Here is a 22,785-nt window from a genome sequence, read left to right as displayed (position 1 = left end):
AAGATACATTAGGAAGTGGGAATTTTAAGTCTTATGATTTAGACTACCAATATTTTGGAGACTACCAAATTTATGTCATTAGATTACCGTGAAAATCTTAAAAGCTTACAGCTATGTTATTTTTCTGGATAGATTCACGATAATTTTTTTAAGTTATTAGAAAATGAAAACCTTGCATGGAATCAGTTCAAGCTAATGAGTCCGATTAGACCAAGATGAAGCTATTCCCCACTTCAGTCACCCATGTTTATTATTTTCAATGTTACATAGATGGCTCACGGAAAATATATTCAGATTCAAATAGTTTTGTTTTCAGGATTAAGTGGACGAATCTATAATGGGGGAAAGGAAGCATAACCATTTTCTCCCAACTAATTTGAACTAAAAGGATTAGGGGCAATGGTACTATAACATACTGTTTTTATTGGTGAAGATGATATCAAAATTCACCATATTATTCTACTTTTTACACATTTGGATGAACTCATGAAGATCAATATTTACGCACTAAAAATTGGAAGAAGAATAGTCTTATACCACAGTTTGTCAAAAAAAAAAAAATAGTCTTATAACACTCTTCTGAATCCTCTCTATAATAAAATGTAAGTAAACAACATTATTTTATAAACTATATAATTTTAATAAGTTAGTTACAAATAGGTTATATACTAATCCCCTTTTTAATAAAATGGAAGTACACGACTTCAAATTGGTAGATCATATAATATTAATATAGGTTGTAACTAAGTTGAACTCGTGATATCTTACATAAGAGATGTTATTTTCATAAGCCATATTCAGTATATGATTTCATGTCATAATATTCTATCCCAAAAAACCTTTTAAAACAAATAAAATAATTATATATGCGATGTTTTAAATAAAAATTACCAAATAAACAAAGAAGGAATTTCAATCCGTGCTCTAGCACAGATCATAGCCTAGTAGTAGCATTATTTTGTAGGCTATGTACCTCCGGTTTAAATTTTTGAAATATTTTAATTTTAATCATATTCATTGATAACAAAATAATTAAATTTAATTATTCATATTATCAACATAAAAAATATAGAAATTTTACTTATTTCGTTATCCAGTATACCTTTGTAATGATAACCAACCCAATAGATATTATGTATTAATAAATTCAGAGAGATTAGTTGGATAAATCCTAATTTTATTTTTAATTTTCTGATATAAACACTAGGATATATCCCGTGCTTAAAGCACGGGTCAACATTTTTAAAAAATTATAATATAATAATAAAAATTATTGTTTTATTTTTTTTTTAAAGTTATTTTGTTTGAGATAATATTTATTTTAAATTTTTATGTAAATCTTTTAGTCTATTTGAATACTAATTATTTTAGAATATTATAGTATTTTATTTTTGACGTATTATTACAGTTTTATATTGTTTGTTTGTTGTATTTGTATCATAATTTTGTGAAATATAAATTAGTAATTTTAATATTATAATTGTGAGCGAATAAAAATTATTAATTTATCATTTATATAAATTTAGTTTTACCAACCTGCCAATGTGAAAATTAAAACACACATTTTCATACAATGAGTAATATATATTCGTTTTTAAAAATTCAAATCACAACATATGCAGAAAAAATTATGCATTTTAAATTATAAGTATTATATGAAAATTCCAAACAATTTGTAAATAAAATAAAATAAAGATGATAGGAGAATCATAATTTGAAAACTTAACAAAATCTTCAAGTTTAGTTATTAAAAACAATTGTATTGTATACTTAGATATAAAATCTTAGTTTTTAAAATTCTGATTGGTTTATATATATTTTTTTTTTAAAAAATAATTAGTAGTTTCGTCTATAATTTATTAGAGAGAGAAAAAAAATTTTTAGATTTTTTTATATGTTTTAAATATTTGATCAGTGAGTGTTTTTTTTAAATTAATTATATTTATTTAAATTAGTTAATTAAGCTTAATTAATTTTTTCTAATGACAATTAAATGTAATTTTTTATATATTTTAAGATTAGTTTCATATTTATACTTCTCAATTAATATAGTAGGATTTGATTAGATGTTTGAATCAGTTTGCACAAAAAAAAAAAAAAGATGTTTGAATCCAACTAAGGGAAAGAAAAATACGAGGAAATTTGTTAGCAGATTTCTGTTTATTTCTTTATCTCTCATATACATTTTCTTTAACTAATAGTGTACTATCAAATTATTACACTCACAGTCACAGATTAAATGCAAATACAATGCAAATAGGACGTATAATCACGTGGGAGGCCCTCCAGGTAGGTGTCACAGACATATCACATACGCTAATCTCTAGGAAGAAGCTTAATTCGAATTAACAGACTTATAATATTTGCAACTTGTCTACCATAATGAGGTTTTCTAATAAAATATTTCTTCTAAAATAACATTTTTATACTAACACGGTTCTTTTTCTTTTTGAACACCACTAACACCTTAACACGTTCCTTATCTTATCTTTCCCTTTAGAACAAAACGTCATTATTTTGTTTCTCTTTTCTAGACATGGTCCAATACTCATCTTCATATATTAAACATATAATGGAACGAAACCGATGCGGAATTATTTGACAAGTAAATCAATGTGCATGTGGAACCCGGAGAGGAAAATTAAGTCCAATTACGGCTGCTCTTGGTGTTACTGATCAGTTTTTTTTGTCATCACTAAATCGATAAAACTCGATTCATAGCCAATTTTTACTACACGAGGTAACGTGACTTACTAGAGTCGAACTCCGGTGGAATCGATTGCAGGTCTGGGCGTTCGGATATTGAATCGGATTCAGTTAGGATATTGTGGATTTTGATTTTTTTGGATATTAGCTCTAACATCCATTCGGATATTTAAAAATTTCGGATCGATTTCGGTTCGGATAATTCAAATTTCGGATCGGTTCAGATATATTACCGTTAACCAAAATTAAACCAAAATTATTGAATAAGGTTTTATTCAGATACTTTTTAATTCTATTGTATCGAAAAAACCATACTAACTGAATATGTGAAAAATAGAAATGCAACAAATGACAAGTTTCAAGTTCAAACTAACATAAAATTATACCAATACATAAAAGTGCGACGTACTAACATACAAAGTGAGACATAAGACCGTGTCAATGCCAAAAAATAAAAACCAAAGTAAACAATAACATAAATATAGGAATATATCTATGATTCGTGTATATTGTATATAGTTAGGTGTGTATACCTATATCTATGATTTATGTATATCGTATATAGTTACTTATACATCTATGTTTACAAAGTTGTTTCTTATATTTTGGTTATATTCGGATATCTATTGAATATCGGTTTGGATCGGATTTAATCCGATATCTAAAAGTAATGAAAACAAAAACCGATAGGTTATTTTCTCATTATCGGTTCAGTTTTTATCCGATTTTTTCGGTACGGATTTGGTTAGGACTTTCGGATTTGGATTTTATGTCCAGGCCTAGGTCGAACAGGTGGTGTCTTAATGAGTTTTTCACTTTTGGTTATTATGACTGCTACAGTTTGTGAGTTTCCATATCTGCTCTCATGCCATGAATTTTATTCTAATTCTATAATCGGTAAGTTCTTCTACGAAATTTGAACAATTTTTTTTTTTTTACAACAAATTTGAACGGTTTGTTTATTAACTATATAGAAATTTCTTTTTGGCTACATTGTTGGTTTAAAGTTTGAATTGGTCTTAGTTTGTTTGTCAATAAGCTCCGATGTATAAGGAGTCAATAGGTTGTCCTAGTTTTTTGTTTCAGGTAGTAGTGCATCCTATTAATTTGCTTCCAGTATCTGTAGAAGATTGAGTCTTCAACAGTTTGGCTATTTATAGCTCTTTTCTTTGTGATAATAATACTATCGAACTATTCAGTTTTCCTTGCGTATTTGCTTCTAAGATCAACATTTGGTATTGGAGCATAACTTCTGGGAAAGGGAAACACTAGTGAGAGAGAGTGAAAACACGGGTGAGAGAGAAACAAAAACATGGGTGATTCAAGCAATTTTGCAGCGTCGAGCATACCAAGGTTTGATGGTGATTACGATCATTGGAGCTTGCTCATGGAGAACTTGCTGAAATCAAAGGAATATTTCTGTGTGGTGAGGGATGGAGTTACAGAACCAGATAACAAGGAGACACTGTCTGATGCACAGAAGAAGACTCTTGCTGAGGCAAGATTGAAGGATCTCAAAGCTAAGAACTACCTCTTCAGCGCAATTGACAAGTCTATTCTCAAAACGATTACCTTGAAGGAGACCTCCAAGCAATTGTGGGACTCAATGAAGACAAAGTATCAAGGTAATTCAAGGGTGAAGCGTGCTCAGTTTCAATCTCTAAGAATAAGTTTTGAGCTATTGGAGATGAGAACCAGAGAATCCATCACCGATTACTTCACGAGGATGATGGTGATTGCAAATGATATGCGGAATTGTGGAGATGATATGCATGACGTGAAGGTAGTGGAGAAGATCTTGCGTACTCTAACCGAAAACTTCAACTACATCGTCTGCTCCATTGAAGAATCCAAAGACATTGACAGTCTTTCTGTCGATAAACTGCAGAGCTCATTGTCTGTTCATGAGCAAAAAATGAGAAAAACAAGCCATGGAGGAGAAGAACAAGCGTTGAAGATCACATATGAAGAACGTGGCGGTAGAGGCAGGGGAAGAGGACAAGGAAGAGGAAGAGGGAGATCTCGGTTCTTTAACAAAGAATCCATCGAGTGTTTTAAATGTCACAAGCTTGGACATTTTCAATATGAGTGTCCAAAACTGGAGGGAAAGGTCAACTATGCTGAAGCTAATGGTGAGGAAGAAGATGTCTTATTGATGGCATTCACCGAAGGAGAAAGAAAAGAGGAAGACTGGTTCCTCGACTCAGGCTGCAGCAATCATATGTGTGGAGACAGGTCGTGGTTCTCATCATTCTATTGTGATTTTCGTCATTCAGTGAAACTGGGGAATAATGCATCTCTAACCGTGGTTGGAAGAGGGAGTGTGAGCTTGCGGATTGATGGGAAGGCACATACTATTAGCGATGTGTATTTTGTACCTGAGCTGAAGAGTAACTTGGTGAGCATCGGTCAGCTGACTCAGAAAGGGTGTGAAATTCTGATAAGACAAGGAGTATGCAAGCTATATCATCCGGAGCTGGGTCTAATCATGCAGTCAGAGATGACAAGAAACAAGTTATTCAAGATCACTGCAGAGAGAAATGGGAAGGAAGTGCCGGAGTGTCATAAAATCACTGAAGCAGACGAGTCACAGCTTTGGCATCGAAGGTTTGGACATCTCAACTACAAAGGTTTGAGAACCTTACAATATCAAAATATGGTAGAAGGGATGCCTCAACTGAAGAGAACAGAAGATTCTAGTACGTGTGTAAGTTTGCTTTGTGGGCAAACAACATAGGGAGAGTATTCCAAAGAAAAGTCTGTGGCGTGCATCAAGGAGACTGCAGCTGGTACACTCGGATCTCTGCGGACCAATCTATCCAGCTTCAAATAGTGACAGAAGATACATTCTTACCTTCATCGACGATCACAGCAGAAAGGTTTGGGTTTATTTTCTGTCAAATAAATCTGAGACTTTTGCTTCGTTCACAGGATTCAAGAGTCAAGTGGAGAGAGAAACTGGAGAGGCGGTTGTATGTCTGAAAACAGACAGAGGAGGGGAATATCTGTCAAATGAGTTCAAGCGTTTTTGTGAAGAAATCGAAATTAGCAGACAACTTACAACAGCCTTCACACCTCAACAAAATGGAGTGGCAGAGCGTAAGAATCGCACAATTATGGAGATGGTGAGGTGCATTCTGAGTGATAAAGAGGTTCCTAAGAGGTTCTGGCCTGATGCTGTAAGATGGGCAGTCCATGTTCTAAATCGGAGTCCCACTTCTGCTTTGAAAGAAAAAACACCAGAAGAAATGTGGAGTGGAAGCAAGCCAAAGGTGGATTATTTCAGAGTGTTTGGGTGCTTGGCTCATGTTCATGTTCCAGATCAGAGAAGGAAGAAACTAGATGATAAAAGCACTAGATGTGTTTTAATTGGAGTGAGTGATGAGTCAAAGGGTTATCGGCTGTATAATCCAACTACGCAAAAAGTGGTGACAAGTAGAGATGTGGTGTTTGAAGAAGAAAAAGGCTGGAACTGGGGAGAAACAGAAGAGAGAATAAGTGAAGAGCCATTGTTGTGGGAAGAAACTAATTCGGAAGAACTACCTCAAGAACCACCGGTGTTGCAAGCTGAAGAACCTTTGGTTACGGAGACAGTGGTTTCAGAGACTGGAGAGGTGTCTCAAAGTAACGGTGCTCAATGCTCAACAAGAACTCGGAGGCCACCAATTTACTTGAGAGAATATGAGACTGGCGACAACTTATCCGAGGAAGAAGATGTAGCTGAGTTTGCTATGTTTGCCTCAGAAACTGATCCAGTCACTTTCGACGAAGCTAAAGGTGATGAGAAGTGGAGAAAAGCTACAGAGACTGAGCTTGAATCCATTGAGAAGAATGGAACGTGGTTTCTCACTGAAATACCAAAGGGAGCAAAGAAGATAGGTGTCAAATGGGTATACAAGACCAAGCTAAATGAAAGAGGAGAGGTGGATAAGTACAAAGCCAGACTCGTTGCTAATGGTTATGCACAACAACAAGGGGTAGATTATAATGAAGTCTTCGCTCCTGTTGCAAGATGGGACACTATAAGAATGATTATGACTTTGGCAGCTCAAGAAGATTGGTGTGTTTATCAGCTGGATGTAAAGAGTGCTTTCTTACATGGTGAGCTATCTGAAAGTATCTATGTAGAGCAGCCGCTGGGTTACATCAGAGAAGGAGAGGAGCATAAAGTTTACAAACTCACAAAGGCATTGTACGGCTTGAAGCAGGCTCCTCGTGCTTGGTACAGCAAAATTGAGGCATACTTCTCCAAGGAAGGCTTTCAACGATGCGAGTATGAGCATACACTGTTTGTCAAAACAGAGGAAGGTAACAAGATTCTAATTGTTAGCTTGTATGTGGATGATTTGATCTTTACCGGGAATGATGAGAGCTTGCTAGAAGGTTTCAAAGTATCTATGAAGAAGGAGTTTGATATGACAGATTTGGGGAAGATGAAATACTTCTTAGGCGTGGAAGTGATACAGAATGCATATGGGATATTCATTCATCAAAAGAAGTATGCAGGAGAGATCTTGGAGAGATTCAATCTGTTGAATGCAAATGAGGTGAAGAATCCAATTGTGCCAGGAACAAGATTGTCAAAAGAGGGAGACGGAAACAAGGTGGATCCAACCCTGTACAAGCAGCTCATTGGCAGTCTGATGTATATCACGACAACAAGGCCAGATATGATGTATGCAGTGTGCTTGTTGAGCAGATACATGGCGGATCCTCGTGGTGAGCATATGCAAGCAGCTAAAAGAGTGATGCGTTATTTGAAAAGTACTCTTGGTTTTGGTATATTCTACTCTAGGAAAGCTGTTGGTGAGTTAACTGTCTATACAGACAGTGACTATGCTGGTGATATCGATGATAGAATAAGCACCAGTGGCTATGCGTTTCTGTTAAGTGGCGGAGCTGTGGTATGGGCGTCGAAGAAGCAGCCAGTAGTGACTTTGTCAACAACATAAGCTGAATTCGTTGCAGCAGCTCATTGTGCTTGTCAGTGTGTTTGGATGAGGAGGATCTTAGAGAAGTTTGGGTTAGAGCAGTCAGGAAGCACCACAATCATGTGCGATAATAGCTCAGCTATAAAGTTGTCAAAGAATCCTGTTCTTCATGGTCGAAGCAAGCATATTGATGTCAGGTTTCATTTCTTAAGAGATCTCATTAAGGCGGGAGTTGTGAAGTTGGTTCACTGTAGGACAAGGGAGCAGACTGCAGAAATCTTGACTAAGCCTTTAAGTTTGGAAGTCTTTGTGCAACTAAGGGAGAAGTTCGGAGTTTGTGAGAAGATAAACTGATTGCTATCGCTTTCAGTTTAGGAGAGGTAATGTTGGTTTTAAGTTTGAATTGGTCTTAGTTTGTTTGTCAATAAGCTTCGATGTATAAGGAGTCAATAGGTTGTCCTAGTTTTTTGTTTCAGGTAGTAGTGCATCCTATTAATTTGCTTCCGTATCTGTAGAAGATTGAGTCTTCAACTGTTTGACTATTTATAGCTCTTTCTTTGTGATAATAATACTATCGAACTATTCAGTTTTCCTTGTGTATTTGCTTCTGAGATCAACATACATTTGTCGATGAAAAGTAGAAATTGTCTATCGTAAAGTTTTTTTTTCATGACGAGAGTTGTTGAGGATATTTTGAGTTTCCTCATTATTCTACTTGACGTTAATTATCATGAATGATTGGTGAAGAGAGGAAAAATGATTTTTGGTGTGAAGTTGTGGGTGCATGTGGTTGTAATCGATACTCGTGTTGTGAAATGATGAAAAAATAAATGGTGGAAGAAGTAATTCAACTGATAATAAAAATTCGATATTTAGAGATCGTCAGTGCAATTGGCATTTGGAAAGACACCATATAAAGTATTCTGGCTCTAGATCCCATAACTTTTTAGCTATAAAAAATATGATTTGTTAACTATGTAAATTGTAATTGATTTCCGTTTCTACACTTAGTTATTCGAATGCATGATACTTGTGAGGGTTTGATTGTTGAGTATCATTGATAATTGTAATTTTAAATCTCATGCATCATTTATCATTTAAAAAGGGTAAGTTGCTTGTTATACATAAGACCAGGAAACTTAACTTAACAATTCAAATTTAAAAATTTGTATCGGTTACATTTGCTTCAAATACGTTTAACTATATCAGATATAAATATTTTAGAAACTTTTGAAATATTAATAATATTATAAATATTTAAATTTATAAAGTTTAAAATATCACGAAACAAGGTTATATGGCATGACGTGTTTGGATCGACATTAATAAAAATTAAAAATATCATTAATTTAGTGTTAAAAGAAAAAGATAAATCATCATTTTATTATTTTGTTAACACCATTGATAGTACAATATTGACAAATCAAATTAAATAATTCAATTACGATATGTAAAATAATATTATCTTACACAAGTGTTTTTATTCAAGTGGTTAATAGTTCGAGAAAAAGCAAGTAGGCTATTGGTACTCACCTTTATTGTCTTCTCACCAAATCCGATTCGAACCCGATCCTTGCTTATAATTTGTAAGGTTGTCAAAAAAAAAAATGGTGAATAGTTCATCTATGTGACATTTTCCATTGGAGTTTGATTTCATCAAATCACGTTATTCTGTTATTATATATAATTTATTAGTGTTTTTCAGGCTGTGTCACAATCTAATATATATGATATTTAATATATATGAATTGATTATAAGAGTTAGAGATGTATTCGAAGTGTTTATAAAACGAATACACCAGTTTTTTTTTTTTTTAGAATTTAGTTTCATGGCTTACATGACATACGGGAGAAAAAGCACAAGGAGACATGAAAATATATCAAGCGTTCACATCACCATTATAACTTTTGGTCATATATGTATAATTACTTTTGTAGCCGTGCGACGACGACCAAGAAGACCTTGAAGATTTAAACATAAAAATCACTGATAAGATTTTTATTATATGCCACCGATTGAAACTCTTGTTGATGGTAATACTGTGACTAAACAAATCCACACAAAAAAACAGGTGTATAATTTTTGACACTCTGATAGTGTTCCGTGAAATTTGTGATTCCATATTCTCTGTACATATCTTCACAATGCAATCATCCCTCGTTAACACATTCACAATGCATAGATCATTACTATGTATTCCTTCCAATGACTTTGTGTTTTTTAAATTTTTGCTGATTTTTAAAATCATAGAAAATTAGAAAGTAAAAATGAAGGATTCTATAAGAAATTGTTTAAGAAGTTATTTTAAATCTTGCTGATTTGTGTTTTCTAATATTGTAAAATCTTTCATAAAATCTTTCAAAATCTTTCTATTTGATGAAAGAGTTTTCATGACTTTTGCTATGAAGGAAATGATATAAAATCCTAAACAAATAACACAAATTTTGAATTCATTAACAATCCAAGATTCTTTTGTTTGAATTGAATAACATAAAACTTTTAATGACTTTATAAGACTCTTAATCCAATAACACTAGATTTATCAAGATTTTAGATAACTTTTTACAAATCCACAACCAATAACACCAAATTTTTAAAGAGTTTTAAAAAGTTTTGATTGAATAACAACATATTTTACATAACTTTTAAAGTCATTAAATTTCTTTCTAAATCCTAAACCAATAACCCCCTTAGATCACCTCCAATAATAAGAGATTCGTTTGAGTTAATTAAAATTCAAATATTTAATATTTTAGTAATAAAAAGAAATTGACCAAAAAATCTTAAGGTAGTGATTGGTAACAATACCAAATGCGGATTTCAGAAAAAAATTACAAAACAGCATATAGAACACCAATCACAATTGTTAACATGAATATACATTTTTCTCATTTCAAAAAGTATATTGATTTGCGGTATTATAGGCTAACAAGTATTGCCTATCAAATAAAAAAACGCACTTCATTTTGTAACATGTCTAATAACCAGCGGTTCATGAAATCCGCATCCACTGGATAACATATATATTTATATAATAATAAATCTGTATATTTATTTAAACATAAACACACAAAATAATATTCAGAAATATTATACACAATTTCTCTCTCATACCATTTAAAGAAAAAAAAAATCATTTTTCTCATTTTTCTTTTAGTAGCCATTACTATTTAAAGTTTTTTTTCTAGTTAACTTTTTTTTTTTTTTTTGTCAACCATTGGGCCACAACTGGCCGACCTATTAGCTAAATTCCTACATTCGTAGGAACCGGGACTCGATCCCGGATGTGATGGTGCCTTCTACAAATGGACTTACCTCCTGCCACTGTACTAAAGTCACTTCACTTTTTCTAGTTAACTTTTTTATAAAACTTATTATTATTACATAAGAGTTTATGAATTTAAATGTGTAATTATGTAATTTAGTTATGTTTTAGCAATTTTAAAAAATATTTGATTTTAAATGTTACATTACTTATTTAGAAATTATATGATGTTTTCATAATTTTTATCCAACAAGAAAAAATTTATAACATGTAATCCAAACTTTTATTTTTTACAAGTCATATATTTTATAGTGTACTGCAAATATTTTTTCACCAATCAAACATCATTCCATACCGTTTATTTTGCATTAACCGCACTTGTCCCGCAAATATATTTATCCCGCATGAACCGTAGTCGAACCATACCGCACTGTCAAATCATTTGTCCCACACAACCAAATTCGCTGTTACCATTCGGACCCTAGAATTCCTTCACTGTTGGAGTTGTTCTTTATGATTAGATTTAGTAAGATATTAGTTTATCAAATGAAAATTTTCAAAAGTTTCAGTATAAGATTTTAGTAAACCTGGCACTTGAGCTCAATATCCAGAAAATCAGGAGACATAAAGTGATAAAACATCAAATCACTCATATTTATCTAAAAAGAAACATCAATTATTCATGAAACTCTCTGTTCACCCTCCCCTACAACTTGACGTCAACAGTTATTTTCGCCAATATATACAGTATATATATCTTTACTATCTATGTCTAGTCACGGACGACCCAAGCAAACCACACAAAAAAAAAAATATCAACAACATTTTCTTCATGCATGTTATATAAGTAACTTTTCTATCGCTATATTACTAACATTGTGATTAACCAGCAAGCACATACACAAACAAAGAATCACTATATACATAATTTCTATCGATATGTGGATCATTTTCCTGAGTTTTCTTCTGTTCTTCACCATCATCACAAGTTCTCTTACATATATAACAACATCGGCCTCTTTGCCAGCTCTTGATCTAGATGAATGTATGAGAAGAATCACCCATTTTGGAAAATTCTTACAAAACACAGACATAATAATCCGTATATAGATTTTTATATACAACCTCCATGTTTTATGTTTTACTATTAATATATATTAATGCAGTGAATGCGCTAAAGGAGATAGCTACTACACTTGGAATCACGAGACGATTGAACCTAAGCAATGGATACCCTTGTCCTAAAGGAAAACTGATGACCATACCAGAAATTGAGTCTGTTTCGGGGATGGTCAACACCATTGTTTGTGATTGTAGCTTCAACAAAAACGCCACATGTCATATTACAGAATTGTGAGTATTATAATTCTTCTGTATTCTCTTCGTTTGATCTTTTTCTTTTTATCTCATATTAATTTTCATATACTTTTTTGCTGCATTATTAAACAAATACAGAACTCTCAAAACTATGAGTCTTCGTGGGAAACTTCCGCCTCAGTTGGTCAAGCTTCAATATCTCCGGTCAATGTAAGTTTGGATTTATATGATTAATGGATGTTTTCCTATTTGCAAGACATATTTATATATTAGGAGAAAATTGATTTTCCTAAAAAATATAGGGAACCTAAATTTTAATGGTTTTAGTCAATTTTCAAAAAAAAAAATATGAAATCTATACATGACTTGATTTTTGATTAATTTGGGAAAAAATCATAAATAACAGGAAAAAAGTTTTGTTCCAAATATATCATATCATCTTTAAAGTTCTAAACATAGCATCATGTTTTAAGTTTAAAGTTTTGATATTAAACATTAAACGCTAAACAATAAACTCTATTTCTTAAAATTTATACCCTATATGTAGATAGTCAACTCAAATCTAAATATATATTTCTAAAAAATAATGTAATTGTGTCAATTAATGCTATTTTTGAAAGCTAGGAACAGGTATATGTTATAACTTATAACTAGGTAACAACCCGCACTATATGCGGTATCAAATAATTATTAAATATTTTTACTATAATTTTTGTTTACAAAATCTATAATATTTATCAGTAGTTGTAATCTAAAATTCGATTGTGTAGCATATATATTAAAAATATATATAATTTTTTTGTATAATAATTAAAATTTAACCCATGAGAATTATTATAATATCAATCTTATATTATCATATTATATCATATGAACAAAGAGTTCTTAAAATTCATTTTAATGATTTTATGAAAATGTAATTAAAGGATGTAATTAATTTAAAAAGAGAATATAAGAATTTAATTTTGGGTTTTAATTATATTTTTGGAAAACGGATGTAAATATTATTAAAAGCTAATGACAAATAAATGAAATAGTGTCTGGAGCTCTGTGAGGGTGACACGTCAGTATTTTGTATGAGAGTACTTCTCTATTAATATATAGGAGACTAGGTAACAACCCGCACTATGTGCGGTATCCAATAATTATTAAATTTTTTTTACTATAATTTTTGTTTACAAAATCTATAATATTTATCAGTAGTTGTAATCTAAAATTCGATTGTGTAGCATATATATATTAAAAATATATATAATTTTTTTTGTATAATAATCAAAATTTAACCAATGAGAATTATTATAATATCAATCTTATATTATCATATTATATCATATGAACAAAGAGTTCTTAAAATTCATTTTAAAGATTTTATGAAACTGTAATTAAAGGATGTAAGTAAGTTAAAAAGAGAATATAAGAATTTAATTTTGGGTTTTAATTATATTTTTGGAAAACGGATGTAAATATTATTAAAAACTAATGACAAATAAATGAAATAGTGTCTGGAGCTCTGTGAGTGCGACACGTCAGCATTTTGTGTGAGAATGCTTCTCTATTACTCCCTCTGTATCATAATAGATGATGTTTTAGGATTTTTACATAAATCAAGAAAAACATTTATTATTTAACAATAAGTGTATTATTATTTTCTAATAATATATTTTTATAATTATTAACCAATAATATTTCATCAAACTCTTAAATTTTCATTTAATGATTCTTGAACTTTGCAATTTCTTAGCATTAATTGATAAAAGTATATAGAAAATCATCTATTCCGATACAAAATAAAATCCTACAACATCATCTATTCTGATACAGAGGGAGTAATATATAGGAGATATCATATGAACAAAGAGTTCTTAAAATTCATTTTAAAGATTTTATGAAAATGTAATTAAATGATGTAATTAAGTTAAAAAGAGAATATAAGAATTTAATTTTGGGTTTTAATTATATTTTTGGAAAACGGATGTAAATATTATTAAAAGCTAATGACAAATAAAGGAAATAGTGTCTGGAGCTATGTGAGTGCGATATGTCAGCATTTTGTGTGGGAATGCTTCTCTATTAATATATAGGAGATTGCTCATAAAACTTGTTTTAGTATTTGAGGGTATTTGTTTTTTTTTCCATTTTTAATCAAGCTTAGCATAGACAAGTTTTTTACGTTAGCTTTTTTACTTAACAGGTTTCTTCTAGTTTGTATAATTATGAATAAATTATGCCTTACAAAAAGCTTTATTTTTAAAGTAAAGCAACCGATTACCAGTAAGTTGTGACTTTAGGTGACTTCAAGGTTGACAGTCTGAAATTTTGTCTAAGAGTTTACATTTAAAGTACAAAAACGTGCAAAACAAAATAAAAAATTACAGTTAAAACGATACTACTTGTTTAAAAAACGTATGAATATACGTATATTCATACATGCTGTAAGAGTTTTTGTCAGCAGTTTTGATTTTATTTTATTTAAAAAACATTATAATTTAATATTCAATCTTCATGAAAATAATAAACATATATGAAATATATTTAGATATATATTCCAAATATCTGATATTATTAAATTTATTTATATATTCATTAAAATTTCGTATAAAACAATCACAATTTATACCTTCATGAATTTGATAATCAATTTTTAAACGGGTGATTCATAATTAACTACCAAAAATCTTTGAATAGATTTTAAAACTAATCGACCAAAAAAAGCTCCACAATTTCGCTTATAAGTTAAATAGTTACACTTTTGGAGAAAATAAATCAAAACAATCGACTATACCAATATTTTAGGCTTATAAATACTCACAATACTTTACTCCAAATATAAATGGAGAGATCAACAGAACTGTGATCAACGAGAGTGATGGGCAAATATTCTAGCTCGTTTTTGTTCTTGTTTGCAGATGCTTGACCCGAAACTACCTTTCGGGTACAATCCCGATGGAGTGGGGTTCAATGCCACACCTTACGAAAATGTTAGCTCCTTCTCTCTTCTTTCTTCCCGATGTTTCTTTATCTTCATGTTTTGCATGCCTGTACGTATTTTGATTTTGATTTTTTTTTTTTCTCCCAGCTCGCTCGCCGCTAATCAGTTGTCTGGAAAGTTACCACCTGAGTTGCAAAATCTCAAGAATCTGACGTTTTTGTACGTCTCTAATAGTTCCTCATCTGTATGGTGCCTTTTAATTACATCTAACGCATTAAAGTAAAAATTTCAGAGCGGTTGAAGCCAACAATTTCTCTGGTACGATTCCTGATGAGCTTGGTAATTTGACCAAACTAATAACATTGTAAGATACCCTATGCATCTTAACCATCTTAACCATCTTAACCAAGCTACAGTTTTGATCCTTTTTGTGAAACCGTGTTTTGCAGGGAACTTGCGTCCAATCAATTTACTGGAAGCCTTCCTACCTCTTTCGCTAAACTAGTCAACCTTGAGAAATTGTAAGTTGAATTCCTCTATACTTAGCTATGAAAGATTTCAAAAGGCTTGCGTTTTTAACTGGAAATGCTCTTCTTTAATTAGACTTGACACTTGAAGATGATTAACACATGAATACATGTTGATTAGGAATTTTGCTTTGAGAGTGTTCCTCACTTTAGGTATTCATGGTTTGCTTCTTTGTAGTGTGAATTGATTTGACACTTGCGAAAGGCTTACTTAAGGATGTGAAGAGATAGTCCAGAAAACATATTATACAAGTCTAAGAAAATAAGTTTAACAAAGCTCTAAATTAGTTTTGTTTGTTTTCATTATGCAGTAAGATATTTGACAATAACTTTACTGGCACCATCCCAGAATATATCGGCAACTGGTCTCGGCTTCAAAGGCTGTAAGATTGTCCATCATCACTATTTCTAATTAGTCTCTCAATTATATAGTTTGTCTTTCTGTGTCATTCTAACTTGTTGTCGGTTATGACTTACAGAGATATATACGCAAGTGGACTGAAAGGACCTATTCCTGATGCAGTGGCCCGCCTAGAAAATCTTACTCAACTGTAATGAACTATTTTCAATATAGATTACCAAAACGAAAATTGAAACTAGACTGACATTCCGAGCAATATGCAGGAGCATTAGTGATACGACTGGGATAAACTCGTTTCCAAAACTACCTAACAAACTCATAAATCTGTATGTATTTACCTATGAAGCTTTATGTGTCTCGTCTTGAGGCTTGATTTCATCTGAGCGAGGATGTTAAACTTAAACTCCTCCGTTACAGGATTTTGAGGAATGTGAATTTGTCTGGTTCAATTCCTCCTTACATATGGAATTTGACAACTCTACGGATTCTGTAAGTTTCTTGATTACATTAATTTGAAACATATCAAAACTAGCTTCTTTTTTTGTATTAAAAAAAAATTAGCTTGTTAAAGTTTACTTGCGGAATATTGCGTAGTAGGACTAAGTGTGTATAGTGTACATTTTATTTCGGTGAGAAGTGTGTATAGTGTACTGTGTAGTGTGCACATAAAACATTGGTTTGGGCCCCTATTTTATGAGTTTAGTACTTTTTGTATGTGGCATCGATAGAGAAAGATAACTTGTTGTTAGAGATAGGCAAGTATGAGAAAAATATATTTATGAATGTTTGCAAAAACTATAAATAAGCAAATTCATTTATTATTATTATATACAGTAAAACCCCTATAAATTAATAAACACTATAAATTAATAAATTTTGCTGATCCCAAGTCGGGCGAGTGTAAAAGTTAACAATATTTGATAAGATAATAAGTTTTTTGAAATCTTCATGGTCTCAATAATATCAGAAATTAATAATCATGTAAATTATATATATATATATATATACTGATATAATAGTGTATGTTTCTCCTAAAGCTCATTTCTATAAAACAATTGTAATGTTGTATTTTCAAACTATAATGATATCTCTAAAACATTCTATAACATGTCATACAGATAATTTAATTTAAAAGTTTTAATTTTTAGATATGCATCATTTACAATTTGATAATTTGATAGATTATTAAAATAAGAGAATTGATATTATTATTCATAGATTAGAATTTATGTATGTCATGTGTATAAGTCAATTTGTCTATAGTATTTGTAATTTATTGTCAATAATGATTTCTAGATATTACAAGTTCAGTTCTTAAACCATAAAATTTATAACATCCGAAAGTTTAATCTTATTTTGCTATAGTTGTTTCAATTCATAATTTTAAAAAATTTAAATAATTAAAAATATATCTATAAATTAATAATTATTAATTTACACTATAAAATAATAATTATTAATTTATAGATAAATTAATATCATTATAAATTAATAAAATGTTTTGGTCTCAACATTATTAATTTATAGAGATTTTACTGTACATGGTTTGCTGCAGTGATTTATCGTTTAACAAATTGACTGGTGAAATTCAACTACAAAAGGTTCCAAAAAAGACGTAAGTGCTATAATCTTTGTCTTTGGAAGCCTTTTAATGTGAACACGTACAACAGAACTACTCTGTATAATTTATTTACCGTTTAACATGTTCTTTTAGCTATTTGACTGGCAATTTGCTTTCTGGAAACATTGAATCTGGTGCTTTGAGCAACAGCAAATCTTATATGTACGTTTCAGGCCTTAACTTGTTTTGTATGTATGGCTTGATAATTTTTCTGCCATGCATGCATGTCAACTAATATATCTTCGGGCTTGTCGGTTTTTCTATGTTTGGTGAATCTTCACAGCGATCTCTCTTATAACAATTTCTCATGGTCGTCTAACTGCCAGGAGAGGTACGTACGTGCATGAAATTATGGTAGAAGTGATAGTTCTGTTTTCTATATATTTATTTGTTGATGCTCTCACTTTCTGTTGAATGATCAGTAGCATTAACAAATACCGAAGCTCATATTTGAAGAACAATTTGTAAGTACACTCTTCTTCTCTAATTTGCTACAATAACAAATCAAGCTTAACAGCATCTTACTTTCATATATGGCAATAATTAAATAGTATTTTTGAGATGCCTAATTATTTTGATCGCCTTGTCATACAGAACTGGGATTCTTCCATGCGCGGCTCCAATCCAATGCAACAAATGTAAGTTTGTACTGAGCCGTTCTGATTTATATCTCTTTAACATGCATTATTTTTAACTACTGATGGTAATACTTGTTATATGGATTGTAGATCAGCGATCACTGCATATAAATTGTGGTGGAGAAAATGTAACTATCACAAACTCCTTTGGTAAAACAACTTATCAAACTGATAACAGTCGTCAAACCACCTCTGCATCAAATCAGCACTTCGGAAACTGGGGAGTCAGTAACACAGGTGACTTTACGGATGATGGAAGTGATGATGATGTATACTCCATTTCAAATACTTCAACACTATCTGGAAATTATCCTCATGATCTTTATAAGACTGCACGTCGATCTGCTCTCTCTCTCGTTTATTATGCGTTTTGCTTGGAAAATGGAGCCTACGATGTGAAACTCCATTTTATGGAGCTTCAGTTTTTAAACAAAGAACTATACACTCATGTCGGTAGGCGCATATTTGATGTCTATGTTCAGGTAAAACACAAACATATACTGAATATATAATTTCACTTTTTGTAATCATATTTGAAAATGATTAAGGTGCATGGAATTGGAAATTTATTATTTTATATTATCTCACTTGTTAGGATGAATTGGTTTTGAAAGACTTTAACATCAAAGAGGAGGCTAACTATACTCTGAAGCCTGTTGTGAAAAGTATGAATGTCAACGTGACGGATCATATTTTAGAGATTCGGTTTTATTGGGCAGGGAAAGGGACAACCCTCATTCCTGGAAGAGGAAATTATGGTCCCCTTATCTCTGCAATTTCCATGTGTCATCACAGTAAGTAGCCTTCTCCTCAGCTCGTCAGACTTCAGTTTACTTAACAATCTCAATTCTCTGCTTCAGTGACCTTACTGTAGTATTCATCATCTAAAATTTCAGGTCTGGAGCCGCGTTGTGGAGGTCCAAAAACAAAACAAAAAAAATACTTAAAAAAAAAATCTTTCTATAATTGATAAAAAAAAAAAAAAAACATATTTACACTTATGTTGTGTCTCATTTTGCAGCGGAGAAAATAAAACATCCCAAGAATTACCTCCTAATTATGGGGGTTTCGGGTGCCTTGGTAGCAATTCTCTTGGCGTTAGGAATATATGCCAGGAGAAGATGGATTAAACACAATAAAAAAAGAGAAAGAGGTATATATGAAACCATTTCTTATACAAGACCGAGGGTTCGTTTTAGCATTAGTAATGTTTTTCGGTTGTGAACGTGATCACACAGATCTGAGAGCCGAGAGTCTACAAACGGTATGCTTTACGTGGAGGCAACTGCAAGCTGCAACAAACAATTTTGATGAAGCCAACAAACTTGGAGAAGGAGGTTTCGGATCCGTATTCAAAGTAGGCTAAATGATCACATACCAAGTTCTTCTCAAAGCGTAGGCACGTACGTGAGAGAATGTGGCATTAGTAGGTAGGTTACTGATATGAGAAACTTATATATTTCAGGGAGAACTGTCGGATGGAACTATGATAGCAGTCAAGCAACTTTCTTCTAAGTCATGCCAAGGAAACCGCGAATTTGTGAATGAGATAGGAATGATCTCAGGTCTGAATCATCCAAACCTTGTCAAGCTTTATGGTTGCTGTGTCGACAAGGATCAATTGCTGCTCGTGTATGAGTACATGGAAAATAACTCTCTTGCTCTTGCCTTGTTTGGTAATTTAAAGTCATGCATGTTTCTCATTACATGTTTAATTCAAGCGTCAATGTTATTATATGTAATTTCACTTTGGTTAACATCCATTAATTCCAGGAAAGGGTTCCTCGAAACTGGACTGGAAAGCAAGACAAAAAATCTGTGTTGGAATCGCAAGAGGTCTTGCATTCCTCCACGAAGGATCGACGATGAGGATGGTTCACCGTGACATAAAAACAACTAATGTGCTTCTAGACGCTGACCTTAATGCAAAGATATCTGATTTTGGGTTGGCTAGGCTCCATGAATCAGAAGACCGTCACATTAGCACCAAAATTGCAGGAACCATGTAAGTATATATTGAAGTAGAACGTAAAGTCTAAAACCGCATCATGGCTAAAGAAATATCACATTCTTAATTTCTCTAATGCTGCAGCGGATATATGGCTCCTGAATATGCATTATGGGGTCAACTGACAGAGAAAGCAGACGTGTACAGCTTCGGTGTTGTGGCAATAGAAATTGTTAGTGGAAAAAATAATGCGAAACAGAAGGGAAGTGTTGATCACGTCTCGCTTATTAATTGGGTAACAATTGAGCTTTTCTTTCACTTTAGGCCATTATGTATATATGTTTCCATAAGTTAACTTCAATCCCTTTGTTATATCAAATCACAGGCACTGACGCTGCAACAGACAGGGGATATAATGGAGATCATAGATTCAAAGCTCGAAGGTGAGTTCAACAGCGATGAAGTCGTAAGAATGGTCAAAGTTGCTCTCATTTGCACAAACTCATCTCCTTCCTTGAGGCCAGCAATGCCAGAGGCTGTTAAAATGCTCCAGGGAGAGATCGAAATACCACAGGTTATGTCAGATCCTGGTTTATATGGAGATAACTGGAACATGTCAAAGCTGAGCGACTTTGATACACATGGTAGCTCGAGCACGTCTGGTCTGACCGACCAAACAACAACAACAATAAAATCCTCTGTTTCTGATCTCTACCCATTATACCCACAATCCGTGATCCAAACTCCAACCGTAGAATAACCATCCTCGTCTCTGTAAAATCAAAAGCTGTGCACGTTACCTTTTTTCTTACTGTATTACTTTATGAGAGGCTCTTGTGAGGTTATATTCCTAAAGTTATAGTTATATCACTGAAGTTGTCTTAAACTTTACTATATGCTAAATTAATGTACATCCAAAAGCACATGTATGTATCTATCATAAATGTTTGTCAAACTCAAATCAAATATTTTTATGAAAGTCTCTTTGTTCTCACTTTGGTTGAACATTTCTTCCGAACTCATTTCCATTGATTGGATTGACTCGGATGACATAAAATGGACATTAATTGGATTAACTATATGAATATGGTCCCAAATCTAGAGTTTATTTTTTACATAAGTGACCCTGCAGAAACAAATTTCTTCATTAAACTATATATATCATTTTTTCTAAACATTTTTCTATAGAAAAAAAATAAAAGTTCGAGTAGGGAAACGATCAGTTACAGTTAGAGTTAGGCATGTCAATTAGGGCCAAAGCCCGCGGGCTGGCCCGGCCCGGCCCTGAAAAATAGTGGGCTCGGGCTTAAGTATATATGTCCAGAAAAAATCGGGCTTTTCGGGCTCAGCCCGTTTGGGCTATAGGGTTTTCCGGGCTTAGCCCGACCGGACTCGGGCCAGCCCAAAAAGCCCTCTAACAAAAATATTTGTACTTTTTTGTTAACATTTTTGTTTGATTGCAATATTTGATTAATAATTTATTGTAATTAAAGTTTTAAACTTTAATCCTAGTTTTTATATGTACTTAATAACCATATTTAATACTTTAAAAATGTTTATCTATGATATTTTATATGAATTATATATTAGTTTATTTGGTTAAAGTATCAAAATTTTGTTTAGTCTTAAATTTTTTATATTAAATTAAGTTGGTTGTAATGAATATAGATGAGTTATTAAATTTTTGATTGATTTTTTTTATAGTGCACTTTGAAACACTGTTTTTAAAGCTTATAAGTTTGAATTTTTTATCGGTAAGATAAGCCCGAAAAGCCCTGTAGCCCTGTTAGGGCCGGGCTCGGGCTTTGAAATATAGGCTCGGAAATATTTCGGGCCGGGCCGGACCGGGCTCAAACATATGCGGGCTTTACGGGATTCGGGCCGGGCCGGGCCGGGCCAGCCCGATTGACACCCCTAGTTAGAGTGAAGGAGGTAGAGAGAATGATCAAGGTTTCACGAAGTTGTAAAGATGCTTGAAGGAGAGACTAAGATAGAACTTGTATTATCAAATCCTAGAGTGTACTGGTAATGACTTGCATTTCAAGCCATCGTCTTTGTCTTATGATTATGTTGTGCTGAATAAGATCAAGATCGGATGCGATCATACTAGCACTAATGCACCGGATCCCATCAGAACTCCGCAGTTAAGCGTGCTTGGGCGAGAGTAGTACTAGGATGGGTGACCTCCCGGGAAGTCCTCGTGTTGCATCCCTCCCTAAAATTTGTTCAAAAAAAAAAATAAAAAAAAATAAGATCAAGATTAAAGGGACCGAAACCTCTGATACAACAATGTTAGAAAAAAAAGATAGTAGAACAGAGATCTCTGATACTTCCAAAAAAAAAAAAACAGAGAACAATATATAATACTTTTTTGAATGCTATTTTATTGTCTGATTTTTCTCAGATGATTAGGAATGAAAGAGACTACATGATTATATGATATTGAAAGTAAAATGTAATTGCACCCATTAATCATTATATCTTACAATTAAAACAAAAATTGAAACTCTCAAATTGATTAGAAATGAATGAGACTATGTG

General features: G+C 32.3%; 1 protein-coding gene and 1 non-coding gene across 5 annotated transcripts; both read left to right on the top strand.

Moving 5' to 3' along the window:
* The first annotated feature begins 11,560 nt into the window (after nt 1–11,560).
* LOC104757307 (putative LRR receptor-like serine/threonine-protein kinase At1g29720) lies at nt 11,561–21,223 on the top strand. 4 transcript variants are annotated; one of them, XM_010480036.3, is made up of 25 exons: nt 11,561–11,948; nt 12,070–12,256; nt 12,359–12,430; nt 15,127–15,198; nt 15,297–15,368; nt 15,442–15,513; nt 15,599–15,670; nt 15,988–16,059; nt 16,156–16,227; nt 16,301–16,363; nt 16,455–16,526; nt 17,593–17,652; nt 17,752–17,820; nt 17,942–17,989; nt 18,081–18,122; nt 18,253–18,296; nt 18,387–18,778; nt 18,892–19,090; nt 19,193–19,213; nt 19,318–19,449; nt 19,535–19,653; nt 19,762–19,972; nt 20,070–20,301; nt 20,389–20,539; nt 20,630–21,223. In XM_010480036.3, exons 1-25 carry the CDS (start codon nt 11,843–11,845, stop codon nt 21,002–21,004), a joined length of 3,027 nt encoding a protein of 1,008 aa, XP_010478338.2. In that variant the 5' UTR covers nt 11,561–11,842; the 3' UTR covers nt 21,005–21,223. The 4 variants fall into 4 exon arrangements, with proteins under 4 accessions (XP_010478338.2, XP_010478339.2, XP_087352389.1 ...); XM_010480037.3 differs by having other exon boundaries at nt 11,568–11,948; nt 18,084–18,122; XM_087496263.1 differs by lacking the exons at nt 17,593–17,652; nt 17,752–17,820 and having other exon boundaries at nt 11,568–11,948; nt 18,084–18,122.
* A 1,114-nt stretch (nt 21,224–22,337) lies between these two features.
* On the top strand, nt 22,338–22,456 carry LOC147924066 (5S ribosomal RNA). Its single transcript, XR_015587947.1, has one exon. It is a non-coding gene; the product is annotated as a 5S ribosomal RNA (ribosomal RNA).
* The last annotated feature ends 329 nt before the right edge of the window (nt 22,457–22,785 follow it).

Source organism: Camelina sativa, chromosome 17 (assembly GCF_030686135.1).
Source record: "Camelina sativa cultivar CO46 ecotype springtype chromosome 17, ASM3068613v1".
NCBI lineage: Eukaryota > Viridiplantae > Streptophyta > Magnoliopsida > Brassicales > Brassicaceae > Camelina > Camelina sativa.
Note: the sequence above shows the minus strand (reverse complement) of the source record. Positions and strands in the feature narration are given on the sequence as shown.

Bases quoted from the DNA above. Each gene is read 5' to 3' on its own strand.
- LOC104757307 (XM_010480036.3), top strand. From the start codon at position 11,843: ATGTGGATCATTTTCCTGAGTTTTCTTCTGTTCTTCACCATCATCACA. The intron at 15,671-15,987 runs GTAAGTTGAATT...TTCATTATGCAG, and splicing joins CTAGTCAACCTTGAGAAATT to TAAGATATTTGACAATAACT. The intron at 19,450-19,534 runs GTATATATGAAA...GTGATCACACAG, and splicing joins CAATAAAAAAAGAGAAAGAG to ATCTGAGAGCCGAGAGTCTA.